The following is a 16,579-nucleotide window of genomic DNA, read 5'->3' as shown; positions in this document are numbered from 1 at the left end:
GTGAAGGATAGTCCGTAACGCAACGCCTGAACGTTCCTGCTGAAGGCACTCGATGATCTCGATTTTTTTTTTAAGGTGACGTATTGGGAGTTGGGAGTTTGGATTCATGTAGGGTCTTCTATACGCGATGCGCTTCAGAAACCGCAAGAGCTATTTGGACATAGATATATACAGTGTTGATTGAAATATATATTTACAGTGTGTACACTGCATTACAATAAATAAGTACCTATAAGAGTGCACATGAAAGGTTGAACTTTAGACGCCGATCTCCGGATAAACAAAGCAAACATCAAACAAATCGCGAACAAAATAAATCTAAGAAAACAGGCATACAAGAAGATGTAGCTATCTATAATAACTTATAGCAGAATTTTATAATGCTTGAAAAGCATAACAAACAGAAACAGATGAAGAAAAGATGACTGACGTCTGAATGCAGGCTGACAGCAAGCAGTGTTGACGAATATGCTATTGTTGAAATAGTCAGGTCTCGATGGGCTGACGACAGCGACAAGTTTTTTTTGGGGATTAAGCGTCGCTTTCTAGAGCGGGCGGCTCGCAAGTGCAAAAGAGGTTCAAGTCGCCGTAGGCTATTGATAGTGTTAAGATTAGTAAAGTTGTCGTGAATATACTAGAAATAGAAAAAGAAGAGGGAACTTACTGTCGTCGAGACGAGTCACCGAAGGCCAAAACTTCCTCTGCCGCAAATAAGGCAACGGGAACGCAGCCTTTTCTCGCGAGTACGGCCGCTCCCAGTTCTCAGAAGTCAGATCCTTGATCGTATGCGGTGAGTTTTTCAAAACATTCCCACTCGTCGGCTGACTTCCTTCCTCGATCTCTCTGATCTCCTCGCGAATCGAAATCATCGCATCGCAGAACCGGTCGAGCTCCGCGAGACTCTCAGACTCGGTGGGTTCGATCATTAGTGTTCCGGCGACGGGCCATGACATGGTGGGCGCGTGGAAGCCGTAGTCTTGTAAACGCTTGGCGACGTCGATGGCTTCGATCCCGGCGGTTTCTTTAAAAACTCGGATGTCGACAATAAACTCATGCGCACAACGTCCCTGGGCGTTCTGGTACAGAATCGGGTAATGAGCGCGTAGTCTCTCGGCCATGTAGTTGGCGTTAAGCAGCGCGTACTCCGTAGATTTTGTGATGCCCTTGCCGCCCATCATCTTGATGTACGCCCAGGAGATCGTCAGGATGCTGGCAGATCCCCAAGGCGCAGACGCGACAGGCTGGATCGCAGAGCTCTGATCGCCAGCCATAGCAACAACGGGGTGTCCTGGTAAAAACGGCGCGAGATGCGACTTGACGCAAATAGGACCGACTCCAGGACCGCCGCCGCCGTGGGGAATGCAGAAGGTCTTGTGGAGATTCAAGTGACACACGTCGGCCCCGATGTCACCGGGACTGCAGAGTCCGATCTGGGCGTTCATATTCGCGCCGTCCATGTAGACCTGGCCGCCTCGGGCGTGCACGATGTCGATGGCGTCCTTGACTCGGGGCTCAAACACGCCGAACGTGGACGGGTACGTGATCATGAGCGCCGCGAGGTTATTTTTGTGCTTTTCGGCCTTGGCTTCGAGATCGGGGATATCGAGCTCACCTTGCGGCGTGCATTTGATTGCCACGACTTTCATTCCAGCCATGGTCGCAGACGCCGGATTGGTTCCATGCGCCGACACAGGAATCAAGCACACATTACGCTGCGACTGGCCTGTTGCGTCGAGATAGGACCGGATGACTCTCAAGCCGGTGTACTCACCCTGGGCCCCCGAGTTTGGTTGCAAAGAGGTCGCGTCAAAGCCCGTGATGTCTGCGAGATCCGCTTCGAGCTCGGAAATAAGCTCGGTGTAGCCCTTTGCTTGATCGCGGGGGACGAATGGATGCAGGCTGGAGAACTCAGGCCAAGAGATGGGAGCCATCTGAGTTGTAGCGTTGAGCTTCATCGTGCAGCTTCCTAGCGGGATCATGCTGTTGGCTAGCGAGAGATCCTTAGACTGCAGATGGTGGATATAGCGGAGCATTTCCGTCTCTGTGTGGTAGCTGTTAAATACCTCGTAGTTTAGGATCTTGCCAGAACGCTTAAACTGTGAAGGAAGAGCAGCAGGCTTGACTACAGAGATGCCCAACTCGCCAGCGATATCGTCGAGAGAGTCCTCGGTGATCGAAGCATGTGATTGATCAGAGAGAGTGGCAAAGACCGACACGAGATCCAAAAGATCGGTTTTGGTGACAGTCTCGTCGATTGACAGGCTCACAACCGAGGGACCACTCTTGCGAATATTGATCCCGTACTTTGCGACAGCATGGCTAAGGACCTTGTCTGCGTCAGCGACCTCGACGGTGAGCGTATCAAACCATGTATCGTTCAAAACATTGTAACCGAGCTGCTTGAGAGCAACCGCGAGCACAGTAGTCAAAGAGTACACGCGGTTCGCAATCCTCTTCAAACCCGCAGGTCCGTGGTAGACCGCGTACATAGCCGCCATATTCGCCAGCAAAGCCTGAGCAGTGCAGATATTGCTGGTAGCTTTTTCCCGGCGGATATGCTGCTCGCGAGTCTGGAGCGCAAGTCTGTAGGCGCTGTCACCCAGACGATCCTTGCTGACTCCGACCAGACGACCGGGGATCTTTCGTTTTTGCGAATCAGCGGCAGCGAAGAACGCAGCGTGCGGACCACCGTAGCCCATGGGTACACCGAAGCGCTGGGACGAGCCAAAGACAATGTCTGCTCCGAATTCACTGGGTGGCTTCAATACGGTTAACGCTAACAGATCAGAGGCGACAGAGAATAGACCGCCGGCCGCATGGACGCGAGCTCCGAGCTCAGAAAAGTCGGTGACTGATCCGTCAGTGGCAGGGTACTGCGCAACTGCACCAAACAGATCTTTGTCGTCAGAGGGCAATTCCTGTACGACATCAATTCCAAAGACGAGTGCTCGAGATTTGATGCAGGCAAGAGTCTGGGGGTGCACGCTAGGGTCGACGTAGTAGGTTTTCTTCTTCCCCCGGACGGCGTTGAAGCTCAGGAGCATGGCTTCAGCAGCCGAAGTTCCTTCGTCGAGTAGGGAGGCGTTGGCAATTGACATCCCAGTCAGATCAGTTACGAGGGTTTGGTAGTTGAGTAGGGACTCTAGACGACCCTGGGAGATCTCGGGCTGGTAGGGGGTGTAGGAGGTGTACCATTCGGGACACTCGAGGATGTTGCGTTGGATCACAGGGGGTACGATTGTGCCATAGTATCCTTCTCTGGAAGAAAATGTTATTAGCAGATGATTGTTTGAAAAGATAATAGAGAAGCGAGAAATTATAGAGGAGCAAAAGCATACCCGATATACGACCGTAGAACGGTATTCTTTGCCGCGATTTCTCGGAGCCTGGCGGTGAGTTCTGATTCGGAGAGCCCGTTGAGCGGCTGCACAGCCAGCGGACGACGGGTGAGGATCTTGTCGGGGATCACGTCGGCAACGAAGGAGTCAATAGACTGATAGCCGAGAGTGGTGAGCATGTGCTCGGTGTCTGAGGAGTCGAGGGGACCGACATGGCGGGTTGCGAATGAGTCAGTTGGCGCGAAGATGCTCGAGGCGCGACGACCGAGGGAGGAGGGGAGAGGTTTGGCGGAGAGAGGAAGAGGGCGCCGGCAGAGCGCTGAGACAGCACGGAGACGGATCATGGAAAAGAAGAGGAGGTGAGGTGGTGAAGAGAGAGAAGAGGAAGTGTAGAGGAAGAGAAAGAGAAGAGAAAGAGAAAAGACAAAAAAATCTGGGGACCCGCACTCGAAGCTTTGGCGATGCGTGGCGCACGCTTAGACCACGGCCTCGGACTCTGTGCACTTTGGCTCTGAATGCGCTGCTGCTCTGAATTCTATTGGCTCGCAGTTCTCCGAGTTGTTGTTGTTGTTGTTGTTGTTGTTGTTGTTGTTGTTGTTGTTGTTGTTGTTTGTGCAGAAGGTGTTTTCTGTTTTTTTGCTTTGAGGGATGGGTGGTCTGATATGACTGGTATAGTACTAGACTGTTGTATGAGAACGTCGTCGCTGATATGATTTCTGCTTAGAGAATTACACTGGATTATACTAGGACTAGCTGTCTGACAAAGAATGACCTTTTTACGTCTACAAAAGCCCAATCTCGGTCTTTGTGATAACTGTAGACGAAATTTAAAGAGTAGAGTGATGCTAGATATAGCTGTTGTCGACATGTGAAGGCCATTAGAAGACTTTTTTACGGCCGTATTCGATATCTGGAATCAAACACATCCCAGCTGAAGCTTCTGTATCTTCACCATCAAATCAGCTCATACAAACAGACGATACTCATATATTCTGTCACGCAGTAGAAACAACAGACGACACCGGGGTCGAGGAGACTGACGAGTTGACTCAACGGTGAATCATCGATAATCGATTTCAAACTCCCAAACCCAAATCGTTCCTTATCTCACCCAACCACCCTCACCACCGACACCACCACCTCCACAATGGTTGCCTCCGGCCTTACTCCTGAGCAAGTCGAGCAGTTCAACAGAGACGGCTTTCTTCTTCTTCCCGGCGAGCTGTCTCCCGAGAGAGTGAAAGCGCTCTACAACGAAACCAGCAAGCTGCTCAGCGACTTCTCTCTCGCCGACCACCCGCTCACCAAGTTCTCTACCGACGAGACCGCACACGTCGGCGACGACTACTTCCTTACCTCGTCTGACAAAGTCCGGTTTTTCTTTGAGCAGGACGCGTTTGACGACAAGGGCGAGCTCACGCGGCCTAAAGAGAAAGCCATCAACAAGATCGGTCATGCGCTCCACAATCTCAACGATGAGTTCCGTGCCGATACAGTCAACGACCGCAACCGCGCAATTGCGCACAGTCTTGGATTCAAGGACGCCCTGGTCTTGCAGAGTATGATTATCTGCAAGCAGCCCGAAATCGGCGGCAAAGTGCCGTCGCATCAGGACTCGGTCTTCCTCTACACCGATCCCCCCAGCGCCGTCGGATACTGGTACGCTCTCGAGGACTGCACGGCCGAGAACGGTGCGCTTTCGTTCGTCCCCGGATCACACAAGTGGGCCAAGATCTCGAAACGCATGATTCGCGCTGACGGCACCAAAGCCGGCACCACGTTCATCAAGCTCGACGGCGTCGAGGCACCTCGCGAGCCTGAGGACGAGGAGTTTGTGATGCCGGCGTGTCCTGCGGGAACGCTTGTTCTGATTCACGGATCTTTGCTGCACAAGTCGGAGCCTAATCGGTCGCAAAAGTCGAGATATGCGTACACGTTCCACATGATTGAGGGAGAATACAAGTACGACAATCTTAACTGGCTTCAGGTTCCGCCGACGGAGGAGGGAGGCGCCAACTTCACTCATCTTTTTGCTTGATCTATACATCTTTATCATTCTTTTGTATCATTTTGGATTTATTATATATTTGGCGCTTTGATGTTCAATTGACCGATATGATCGATGTCGATTTTATGACTACCTTCCAGTCTTTCACCTTCACAGTCTATCTGAATGAACCGAAGTCTATACTATGCTTATCTTGAATCGAGCTACATCAGCTACAGTCTCCCATACTTGACACGACGACTGCACACATAAAACAGTAGTCAGACAGGCCGTGAAGCCGCCGCATCCCTAATCTGAATATACCAGGCTCGTGAGCGGTCTCACGCTACAGGTCAAAGTGAACGCACACCAAGGTAGTTAAACAGTTTTTCCACTGCAACATGCAAACCTGCTTTTCATTTGAATAAAGCAGATATCAGCACAATGAGCTTGAGTGAGCTCGAAGCTCAAGTCAGGCTTGTTAGTCAGCATCAGCGCGGGCCTCTTGAACTCCGACCGAGAAACCAAACCTGGCAGGGCTCCCAACACCACCCCGAGACCAATTCCACAGCAGCAGCCCTCTTTCTGCTGCAGCGAGCACTCAATTCGCAAACAACAAAGCCAGAGTCTCTCTCGAACGCAGCACGCAGAACAGGGCTCCAGAAAAACACCAAAAAACCTCGAAATAATCATGAAGTCGGCGGTCAGCGGTTTGCGGCGCTCCATCGCCTCGACGGCAAACAATAAACTCTCCGCTCGCTCGCTTCCACTTCACCACCGCCGTCCTCTTCTTCACCGCCCATCCCCCGTCTGCCTTCCTCTCATTCTCTCCTCTCCAATCACTTTCCGCTCAATGGCCGCTGTTGAAGCTTCTCTTCCTCCGCTCTTCGACAAGTACGCTCATCTCTCTTCTTTTCCGTTCTTATCTCCGGCGTGCCATTAACTAATACTCTGTGCAGGATCGAAGAGCTGTCTTCGGACTTTGTTGCCCGTAAGTCTATCGCCTTTTTTCAAGACCGTCTGATCTCGAGTATCGTCCTAACAATACTTCTTATCTCTTCTTCAGGTCTCTCGAAAGCCGTGTCGATTCCCTCGGTCTCCGCTGACTTCACTCTGCGACCCAAGGTCGTCGAGGTGCGTCACACTCTTTTTTCATCTCCTCTCTCTAGTAACTCACTCACACATTTTCAATCCAGATGTCCAAGTTTCTCGAAAAAGAACTCAAGGCTCTCGGTGCTACCGTCGAGCTCCGCGAGTTGGGCAAGCAGGAAGGCGCCGACATCGACCTTCCCCCCATTGTCCTCGCCCGCTACGGCACCGATCCCAACAAGCGCAACATCCTTGTCTACGGCCACTACGATGTCCAGCCCGCACTCGTCGAGGACGGCTGGAACACCGATCCCTTCAAGCTTATTGAGAAAGACGGCAAGCTGTACGGCCGTGGCTCCACCGACGACAAGGGACCGGTCATTGGCTGGATCAACGCTATCGAGGCGCACCAGAAGGCTGGTGTTGAGTTCCCGGTCAACCTGGTGATGTGCTTCGAGGGAATGGAGGAGTACGGCTCTGACGGTCTTGATGACCTAATTCGTGCTGAAAAAGATAAGTTCTTCAAGGGCGTCGATGCCACCTGCATTTGCGACAACTACTGGCTCGGCACCACGCATCCTGCCTTGACGTACGGTATTCGAGGCTGCAGCTACTACGCCCTCACTATCTCCGGTCCTGCTGCGGATTTGCACTCTGGTGTCTTTGGCGGCATGGTTTCCGAGCCATTGATTGATCTCACTCATATGCTGTCGAAGCTGGTTTCACCCCAGGGAAAGATCCTGATCCCTGGCGTTATGGATTTGGTTGCTCCATTGACTGGTGCGTGTACTTTCAATTCTAGTCTAAATTTTGTAATACTAACATACAATGTGATCTCCAGCTGAGGAGGACGAGATCTACGACAAGATCAAGTACTCGATGCAGGATCTTTACGATGCAACTGGATCGAAGACCAACCTCTACGAGACCAAGAAGGAGTCTTTGATGGCCAGATGGCGCTACCCTACCCTTTCGCTTCACGGTATCGAGGGTGCATTCTCCGCCCCTGGAGCCAAGACCGTGATTCCCGCCAAGGTTGTCGGTAAATTCTCGCTCCGAACTGTACCCGACATTACTCCTCGTGCGCTCGACGAGCTTGTGTTTAAGTACATCAACGATTGCTGGGCGGAGCTCGGATCGAAGAACAAGATGGAGATCACGCTACTGCACGATGGAATGTGGTGGCTGTCGAGTCCTAAGCACTGGAACTTTGAGGCCGCGAAGAAGGCTACGAAGGCGGTTTGGAACGTTGAGCCTGACCTTACCCGTGAGGGTGGTTCGATTCCTGTTACCTTGACTTTTGAGGAGGAGTTGAAGCGTAACGTTCTTCTCTTGCCTATGGGCCGTGGCGATGGTTAGTAGAGATCTCTTTTGAAAAGAAACGAAAGAAAAGCTTGTTACTAACACTTTTCCGATAGATGGCGCGCACTCGATCAATGAGAAGCTCGACTTGGTGAACTACATCAACGGAATCAAGACTTTGAGTGCTTACCTTCACTATGCGTCGGTCGAGCCTACTGCATAAATCAAGATAGCTTAAAAGAAATGCAAGATATATTTTCAAATTGAGCTTTTATTCTATATATTTAGGTCATTCGAGACCTGTAGTTGTAGCCTTTGGCTCGTCCTGATCTTCGGATGACTTTGATTTGCCGGCTCGTCTCTTTGTAGTCTTCTTCGTAGACGGGACGCTATCAGCCTCTTTAATTTCTGCCACCGTCTCGGACTCTTCGATCTTTTCCTCTGCATCTTCATCCTCCAAAGCCTCCTTGTCATCATCACCAGCATTCTCTTTTTCCGGATTCCACTGGCCACACACCGGACACCTATATCTAACCTCACTAGGCTCCTGTCCCGGCGGCGCGAGTCCGTTATGCGTTCCGCATCTGCTACAGAGCAAAGCATATCGATTCCGCGGGCTCATTTCGTCTTCGCCGACAATCACGTCCAGGATCCGGTCGTACCATTTTGGATCCCGGGGTTCGTAGGTGGTAGCGGGGAGTTGGCGCAGGTTGGAGGTGTATTGCATTTGATTCAGTTGTTGTTGGAGTTCTTGCTGTTGCAGGAGTTGGGATTCGTCGAAGAATTCCTCGCCTGCGGGAACGGGATCAACAGGAGCGGCGGGTAGATCCTTCTGTTTAGATCTACCCCTAGTCTTTGCGTCCTTTTTCGAGTCCGAGTCGGTCTTGCTGTCTGCCTCGAAGCGATCGATTAGGGACTTTGTGGTGTAATACTTCATGCTGCTCTTTAGTTCCTCGATCTTTGCCTTTTGCGAGGCGCGGAGGACCTGCAAGTTTGAGTCTTCACGTTTGAGCAGGCGCGTGTAGACGGCAGTGATTAGACGGCGTGTTAGCCATATTCTAGAAAGGGATAACAAAATCAGTAAGAGATCGATGATGACATCAAAGAGCTAGGAGTAAACTCACAAGACCGGCGCAGCAAGCGCATGGAACACCATCCATGGCTCACGATACCGGTTCGACAGCGCAACATAGACAAGAAAAGCCAAGTAGAGCAGCAGCGAATACAAGGTGAGAAGGCCGACGAGTCTGCGCTGCGAGAGGCGGAGGGAGTGGATCTTTGACTCGGACTTGCGGATCTTGGACGCGAGCGTGTCCAGGATTTTTTCGTAAGACGAAGGCGAGGGGGACCGGCGCTGGGAAGAGTGATTAGCATGTTGCAGGTCGAGATAGAGGGAAAGAAGAGGATGAATACCTTGAATGGCCACATTGCGACTGGTTGTTTATGTTTTTGCAGCGGAGAGGAAGGCGACGATGACGACACGCGTAGCAAAGGACACCGCCACAGTGCACCGCCGGATCGTCGCGTCGGCTGTGGCTTGACTGCCTTTCTCCCAACTCTCAATTTTATGTCTTCAATCGCACATCACCATCATCGTCTTCATCTTCATTATCCAATCTACTCATAAGCACTGAAAGCAATCTACTACTGCAATAGTCTCTCTGCAGACAAGGCGCAATGGGTGTTCACGGCCTCTGGACAATCCTCGGACCTGTCGCCCGTCCCGTCAAACTCGAGTCCCTCCACGGCAAGCGATTAGCCGTCGACGCCTCGATCTGGATCTACCACTTCCTCAAAGCCGTGCGCGATAAAGAAGGCAACGCTCTGCCGAACGCACATATCGTTGGCTTCTTCAGGAGGATATGTAAATTGATATTCTACGGCATCTTGCCGGTCTTTGTGTTTGATGGCGATGCGCCGATGATTAAGAAGCAGACTATCGTGAGTGACGATCGATATATTTGAAAGAGATGATCTGCGCAAGTGCTGACTTTTACTTAGGCTGGACGTAAGCAAAGACGCCAAGGACGAGAGGAAGATGCCTCGCGAACCGCAAACAAACTTCTATCTCTCCAAATGCAGAGATTGGCCGAGGAAGAAGTCAGCGGCGGAAGTAGCACGAGGAAAGAAACCGAGGTCGACGGCCAGAAAGTGGTGTACTTTGACGAACTCAACATGACCGACGCCGAGCGGAAGAAACGACGCGACGCGGCCGCGAAAGCTAGTCCAAAGAAATTCAGACGGCAGGATCCGTATCACTTGCCCGAGCAGGAAATGGCCTTCTCGAAAGACGATCCGCGGATGATGACCGAGGACGAGCTGGCAAAGTACGCGGAGGAATATAAAGACGCTGACGACGTCGGGCTCTACGATACCACAAATATTGACTTCCAGTCCGCTGAGTTTGCGGCCCTGCCGATGACGGTCCAGTACCAGCTTCTAAACACCGCGAGACTGAGATCGCGACTGCGTATGGGGTACTCGAAAGAGCAGCTCGATCAGATTTTCCCTGACCGGTTGGAGTTTTCGAAATTCCAGATTGCGCGGGTGAAGGAGCGGAATATGCTCACGCAGAAACTGTTTAATCTCAATGGTATGGCCGAGGACTTGTCGATGCGGGTCGCAGGCGAGCGGGATAAGGAGTATGTCTTGAAAAAGAACGAGAACGGGTGGACTCTTGCTTTAGAAGATGCTTCTGCGTCGCAGCCTATCCGAATTGATGAAGCGGAGGACGGCAGTGCCGATGATGAGGATGATGACGACGATTGGGAAGACGTCCCGTTGCAGCCTGCTTATAAGACTTCTTTACCGCGACCTGATCAGTTGACGCGCGGTAATTTCATTTTACCGGGAATCTACGGAAATGCGCAAGAATCTGAAGAGGTCCGATCTGATGAAACCGGCAATCCACTGTTTTTGTCGGACAATGAGGAAGACGAGGACTTTGTTTTGGATTTGGACGCAGGCGATGCTGATAGCGAGCTACAGGCTGCTATTGCGATGTCTCTTGAATCGGAAAAGAAGGAGAGCACGCCTCAGATCGAGGTTGAGATGCACAGTGCCTCTTCGTCTGATGATGAACAAGAGCAAGAGAAAGAGAGTGAAGCAGTAACCGCTGGCCCGTTTTTGTTCGACACTGGAGATATGGAGTTAGATGATATCATCAAAAATCTACCTAAACTCCCGGCGTCCGAACCCGAGCCTGAGCCTGCTGCAGACGAACCTGCGCAAGACGCCAAGGAAGTTGAGCAGGAACGGACTGTGCCGAAGGTCAGATTCAGCTCTTCGCGGTTTAGCATGAAAAACTCGATTTTCAATCGGAAGAGAAATAGGGATGCCGTGACGGATGGTGAAGAGCGCGCTAATGGCGAAGTTGCAGAGCCTGAAGTGGTACCGGAGCCGAAGCGGGTTATGACGGAGGAAATGCGAACGCCTGAGAAGGCTCTGGAGATGGATGCGCATGTTATTAAGATTGAGGAGGATCTTCAGCCTACTGTGCACGTACTGAGCGATGATGAGGACCTCAAGAGTGATGTCAAAGATGCAGATATCGCTAAGAATACCGAGGTTGAAAAATTCGTAGTTTTGTCCGACGATGAGAAGGAGCTGCAGACCAAGAAAGAAGAGCCAACACCTGAGTCCGATGCCAAAGCTGCTGAGACATCTGCAGCAGCTGAAGAGGAAGACGAACGCGAGTCTTCCCCCGATTGGGAGGATGTTCCAGTCGCGACTTCTGTCGCTGCTGAAGCAACCGAAGCTTTAAACCTGCCAACGACCGCGGGAACTTCAGATGTCCCGGCGACTGCGCGTGCTGCGTCACCAGACTGGGAGGTACCGTCTAGTCCGGCGAATTCCGAGGAAGACAACGGCGGAGAGGAAGATGAGGAAGCCAACATCGACTTTGACGAAGAAGAAGACGCAGAACTGGTCAAAAACATTGTTCACGAAGTACAAGAGCACGCGCGGTTTGCGTCCGAAATCAATCCTCACTCCCGACGAGTCGAATACGAGCGCGAGATCCAGGAGCTCCGGAACCAGCAGCGCCACGATCGACGGGACGCAGATACGGTCACGAACGTGATGGTGCAGGAGTGTCAGGAATTACTTGCACGGTTTGGGATTCCGTATATCACCGCGCCTATGGAGGCTGAGGCGCAATGTGCGGAGCTGTTGAGACTCGGGTTGGTGGATGGGGTTATCACCGATGACTCTGATATCTTTCTGTTCGGCGCGTCAAAAGTGTACAAAAACATGTTCAACCAGTCAAAATTCGTCGAGTGCTACCTGAGTAGCGACGTGCAAAAAGAGTTGGACCTGGACCAGCGGCGCCTGATCGAGCTCGCGCACCTGCTCGGGAGCGACTACACGCCTGGAATCCCCGGCGTGGGCCCGGTGACCGCCGTTCAGCTCCTGCGCGATTTCGAATCCGATCACTCGCTTGAGGATTTCAAGGCCTGGTACGATAGCATCCAACGCGGCGACACGAGCGCGGACGTATCGACCCCGTTCCGCAAGAAATTTAAAAAGAAGAGCAAGAAATTGTTTCTGAACCCGGTGTTTCCCGAAAAAGCTGTCAACGAGGCATATCTTAAGCCGACCGTCGACCGCGACGATACCCAGTTTGTGTGGGGCACGCCTGATCTGGATCGGATTCGAGAATACCTTATGAGCGCGATCGGGTGGTCGAAGGAGAGGGCGGACGAGGTTTTGGTGCCGTTGATTAAGACTATGAATTTGAAGAGGCAGTCGTTGCAGTTTTCTAGGAGGGGGTTTGGTGCAAAGTGAGCGGGGTTAAGATAGTTTGGGATGGGTGTTGGCGTTTGCGGGGACTTTTGGACTTTGTGTAAATAAATAAAACTAATTTATCTATAATATGCCAGAGAATGTTGAAAAAGCTATCATACACAGAATCGGAAACACAACGTAAATTCAAAGGAAGGAAGACCCATGCGCCAATCATCAAGTTGTCTCAAACAAAATCCACAGAAGAAAGATTAGTATGTAGTCGTGTTCACTTGGCTCTTGCGGTTTGCGGTGCTGTATTCGATCCAAGAGACTTCGTGCGGTCTGGTTTTCGAGATGAAGGTGGATGGGTTCATTGCGTGGCAGTCTTGATATGTGTATGTGTAGATTTGGGATGAGGAGTCGCAGACGATGAGCTGGAAGATAAGTTAGAATGATATATAAAGAGAGTGATGGGAAGATAGTTAGCATACCGAAGTGGGAAGAGGATTGAGCGATAGCGCATGGTCGTATTCGGTGATGGTAGGTCTGAGATAATTAGGCCACGGCGAGATATGTCCCTGGTTGAGCACCGTGCGGATCATCTTCTCTGCCTCGATCTGCTCGTCTGATTCGGATTTCAGATTGTTGTTGTTGATGTCGTCGTTGTTGTTGTTGTTGTTGTTGTTGTTGTTGTTGTCCTGCGTGGCCTGGGTCATAAACGGGTCCTCTTCTGGCTGAGACATTTCAAATGTGTCTTGCTGGGTATCCTCAACGACGTCGACGTCCATGTTCGCCGCCTGGCTCCCCTCCATCTCCTCTAAATCAACAACAGACGCAACAGCAGCATCCGCCGCCGGCTTCCCCCTCTGCGCGCCAACATTATTTCTCCGCAACCGACTCGCGAGATCATCGCGACAAATCACAATCTCCTGCGAATAGTAGCAGATCCGGCACGGATTCGACGTCCAGACAGATTTGCGCAGCACGCGGCGGACTTGGCTGCTGAAGATCTCGGGCACGCCGCGCTGCGGCCAGAGCATCGCGCCGCCGGCGGAGGCGGTGCTACCCCATGGGTCGTTATTGCCGGGGACGAAGATGAAGGTGGAGGTTTTGGCGAGGGTTGGGTATTTGGATAGTAGTTGGGCGAGTTGGTCAAAGTTGTCTGGAATTTGATGTTAGCTCTAGATTGCAAATGAATGGGAGAAGCAGCTGTTACCTTTATAGGTGGACGACACGCCGTTGTTATAAAACGGAATCGAAAGAAACGATCCACACAAAACAACAGCCATCGGCGGCGCTTCCTCGAGAATCGCAAACACCCTCGCGAGCGCCTCGAACGTCTTTGCGTCATCCAAATGCATCTCCCCGCCAAGCACGACAATCTTGCCTCGTTTGCCCTTGCGTTTTTCCTCCGCAACCATCTTCTCCTCGATCGCTTTGTCGAATCTGCCGTCGGGAGTCGAGCCGACGTTGCCGACGCCCATGAAGTCGAGGTAGCCGTAGGCTTCGCGCGATACCTCGCGCGTCTCGGCTGGCGGGTGGCGGATTGATTTTACTCGGAGTTTCTCGGTGCGGGTGTACACTCCGTCGAAGAGGAGTATGCATCCTGGCACGAAGTAGCCATCGCCAAACTCCTAGATCACATCGAGTTAGAACAATACAGCTTTTGCTGCGAGAGAGACACATACCGCGTTGTTAAGCTCCAACTCCAAGCGCCCACTAGGATCCTCTGCCCACCAATTCCCGTTACTGCCCTTAATCAGCAAGCCAAGAACACAGAACGCCTGTCCATGCCGGCCCAGAAGATTCTTGATGATGGTGACCGCGCGCCAATCTAGTGCTTTAGACGAGTGGAACGACGGAGCCTGGAATTCTTCGTTGCGAAGAAGTTTGTGGTAGAGCTGGTAGTAACGCGCGTTCAGGGTGTTTACTAGGTGCTTTGTGGATGGGAACATAGACGGCGGAGAGCCCCTGGGTGAGAGTGTGTTAGTATATTCTTGCGTGTTGTGGTGAACATGTAGAGCAGGAGAAAGGGTACTTTTCAAAATGTTTTCGAATCCGATTATAGTACCACCGTGGTTGTTCGAACGCGTCCCAGACATGGAAGAACTCCTGTGGACTGAAGTTCATCAACGGGTCCATCTCCATCTCTCCGATCGGCGAGTTGAGTCCCGAGTTCGGCCCCGATCCACCACCTCCGCCGACAAAGGAGGCATTGCGCAGCTCGATCTCCTGCAGCACATGCGGTAAGATCTCGGCAGTGATGAACTGGCCTTTATCCTGCTCTTTCCACCGGCGTCCGATATCGTTCAGCAGCGGCTCGCATTTCGTTCGCCAGTCGCGGCCGTACTTGCGGCCGACATAGTCTGCGAGATATTCGAGGCCCGAGGTCTGGATGTTTAGACTGTGCTTCTTCGACAGGATGCGGAACGCGACCGGTCTGAACTGCGACGGTTGGAGTTCGATCGGAAGGGCGGGGATTAGGCTTGGTGAGGGCGAGCGGATTGAGGAGTGCGAGGATGTGGAGGAGGAGGTGCGTTTTGCTGCTGGTTTCTTGAACGAGTTCAGCGACGCGAAGGAGTGCAGGGACTGGACGGGCATGATGGAGCTCGAGGTGCTGAGTAGCTGCGATGTAACGAGACTCTGGAATATGTTAATGCATATATATGTGTATATGTGTGTGTGTGTGTGTGTGTGTGTGTGTGTATACCAGAGCGAGCAACAAGACCTTCACAACCCCGACGCGTCTTTGTCTGAGCGCAGAGTCAACGAGCCCCTCGAAAGGAAACCCAACGCGCGCCCGACGCGCCGCACTCCGCACTCGGCCGATTGTGGCATAAACGCGAAACCGCGCGCAGCTTTAAAGCATTTAGGTCCTCGCGTGCGCCTGTACAGAGGATTTGTATTTGTTTACCTGCTCTATATACTACTCTATTACCCAGATCATCTCTGGGTTTTTTGTTATCCACACGATTGATAGGAACAGACAGCATGGCTGATACTCCACAGACTGTCTCGAAAGGCAAGGAAAAACTCGTCGACGGCGGAAAGCCCGACATCGAGCGGTTAGTCGCGACCGGCTCGCGGGCCTACGGGCTGAAGAAATACGACGAGGCGACAGAGAACTTTGCGAAAGCGTGCGAGGAATACGTCAAAGAGAACGGCAAGGACGATCCAAATCTTCTTTTTCTCTACGGACGCGCGCTGTTCCAGGTCGCGATCTCGTCGTCGGACGTGCTGGGGGGTACCAAGCCTGCTGCTGCGGAGCCGGAGAATGATCTTCTTTCGAAGAAGTCGGTGAAGGCGGCTAGTCCTGAACTCGAGCCATCCGCAAAGATGAACGGGCTGTTTCAGTTCACCGGGGATGCGGAGGATGAGGATAGCGAGGACGAGGACGAGGAGGAAGAAGAGGAGGCCGAGAATGATTTCGAGACGGCGTGGGATGTACTTGATCTCGCGCGAACGATTTACGAGAAGCAGGTTAAACAGCTCGCGGACGGCGACGAAGCGGTGGCGGATATCAAAAAGAAGATTGCAGATATCTTTGATATCCTCGGTGAAATCTCCCTTGAATCAGGTACCTCGTCCCTCCTCCCCATTTCTCAATAGATAACCTATCGCTAACACAACTGCCTCAGAAAACTTCATCCAAGCATCCCGCGACCTGCAATCCTCGCTGGATCTCAAACTCGCGCTGTATCCATTCGAATCAACTTTTGTCTCCGAAGCCTACTTCAAGCTCTCGCTCGCGACAGAGTATAACACCGATATCGAGAACCCGCGGCAGAAAGCGGCCGAGCTCGTGCAGAAGGCAATCGATAGCGTCAAGAAACGGGCCGCGGACGCTGGCGGCGCGGAGGAGTCTGGTATTTTGACCGATCTCGAGACTAGAGTGCGTACTTCCTTCTGCAAAACTTGCACTCTCCGCAAAGACATGCTAACCACCGGCTCTATAGCTGCAAGACCTAACATTCGCACCAGACCCGGCAACCACAGCAGCAGCCGCTACCCCAATAGCAGACATCCTAGGCGGAAACGCAGACACCATCAAGGCGCGCCTTGCCGAAGCCTTTGCCGGCGCACAGGATATCTCTGGCTTGGTCAAGCGCAAACGGCCGGCGGAGGAAGCTGCCGCGTC

The 16,579-nt window shown here is 52.1% G+C and overlaps 7 protein-coding genes across 7 annotated transcripts; 4 read left to right on the top strand and 3 right to left on the bottom strand.

Moving 5' to 3' along the window:
- Positions 1-168: 168 nt before the first annotated feature.
- On the bottom strand, positions 169-3,995 carry BZA70DRAFT_257816 (glycine cleavage system P-protein-domain-containing protein). The gene is made up of 3 exons (XM_064910830.1): positions 3,339-3,995; positions 665-3,258; positions 169-593 (listed from the first exon to the last, which is right to left on the bottom strand). The coding sequence occupies exons 1-3, from the start codon at positions 3,680-3,682 to the stop codon at positions 532-534; spliced, it is 3,000 nt and encodes a 999-aa protein (XP_064768226.1). The 5' UTR covers positions 3,683-3,995; the 3' UTR covers positions 169-531.
- A 399-nt stretch (positions 3,996-4,394) lies between these two features.
- Positions 4,395-5,696, top strand: BZA70DRAFT_175632 (uncharacterized protein). Its single transcript, XM_064909895.1, has one exon. It carries the CDS (start codon positions 4,486-4,488, stop codon positions 5,374-5,376), a length of 891 nt encoding a protein of 296 aa, XP_064768225.1. The 5' UTR covers positions 4,395-4,485; the 3' UTR covers positions 5,377-5,696.
- Positions 5,697-6,178: 482 nt separating this feature from the next.
- BZA70DRAFT_289829 (putative glutamate carboxypeptidase) lies at positions 6,179-7,939 on the top strand (the record flags this gene model as incomplete). The annotated part of the gene is made up of 6 exons (XM_064914149.1): positions 6,179-6,219; positions 6,285-6,316; positions 6,392-6,459; positions 6,522-7,194; positions 7,256-7,768; positions 7,833-7,939. 6 exons carry the CDS (start codon positions 6,179-6,181, stop codon positions 7,937-7,939), a joined length of 1,434 nt encoding a protein of 477 aa, XP_064768224.1.
- Positions 7,940-7,980: 41 nt separating this feature from the next.
- On the bottom strand, positions 7,981-9,162 carry BZA70DRAFT_279280 (uncharacterized protein). Its single transcript, XM_064912750.1, has 3 exons — positions 9,130-9,162; positions 8,841-9,070; positions 7,981-8,774 (listed from the first exon to the last, which is right to left on the bottom strand). The coding sequence occupies exons 1-3, from the start codon at positions 9,142-9,144 to the stop codon at positions 8,006-8,008; spliced, it is 1,014 nt and encodes a 337-aa protein (XP_064768223.1). The 5' UTR covers positions 9,145-9,162; the 3' UTR covers positions 7,981-8,005.
- Positions 9,163-9,301: 139 nt separating this feature from the next.
- On the top strand, positions 9,302-12,555 carry BZA70DRAFT_248408 (DNA excision repair protein Rad2). The gene is made up of 2 exons (XM_064910667.1): positions 9,302-9,657; positions 9,718-12,555. The coding sequence occupies exons 1-2, from the start codon at positions 9,394-9,396 to the stop codon at positions 12,499-12,501; spliced, it is 3,048 nt and encodes a 1,015-aa protein (XP_064768222.1). The 5' UTR covers positions 9,302-9,393; the 3' UTR covers positions 12,502-12,555.
- BZA70DRAFT_257808 (DNA polymerase alpha/epsilon subunit B-domain-containing protein) lies at positions 12,556-15,147 on the bottom strand. Its single transcript, XM_064910829.1, has 6 exons — positions 14,480-15,147; positions 14,130-14,412; positions 13,658-14,075; positions 13,224-13,603; positions 12,933-13,046; positions 12,556-12,875 (listed from the first exon to the last, which is right to left on the bottom strand). Exons 1-6 carry the CDS (start codon positions 15,040-15,042, stop codon positions 12,711-12,713), a joined length of 1,923 nt encoding a protein of 640 aa, XP_064768221.1. The 5' UTR covers positions 15,043-15,147; the 3' UTR covers positions 12,556-12,710.
- Positions 15,148-15,498: 351 nt separating this feature from the next.
- Positions 15,499-16,559, top strand: BZA70DRAFT_224455 (uncharacterized protein; the record flags this gene model as incomplete). The annotated part of the gene is made up of 3 exons (XM_064910205.1): positions 15,499-16,018; positions 16,080-16,333; positions 16,398-16,559. Coding segments are annotated over 3 exons (936 nt in total), but the record flags the coding sequence as incomplete, so codon positions are not given.
- Between the last annotated feature and the right edge of the window lie 20 nt (positions 16,560-16,579).

The sequence above is a fragment of the Myxozyma melibiosi genome (assembly GCF_037950935.1).
Source record: "Myxozyma melibiosi strain Phaff 52-87 chromosome Unknown BZA70scaffold_6, whole genome shotgun sequence".
Taxonomy (NCBI): domain Eukaryota; kingdom Fungi; phylum Ascomycota; class Lipomycetes; order Lipomycetales; family Lipomycetaceae; genus Myxozyma; species Myxozyma melibiosi.
This window is presented reverse-complemented; position numbering and strand designations above follow the sequence as displayed.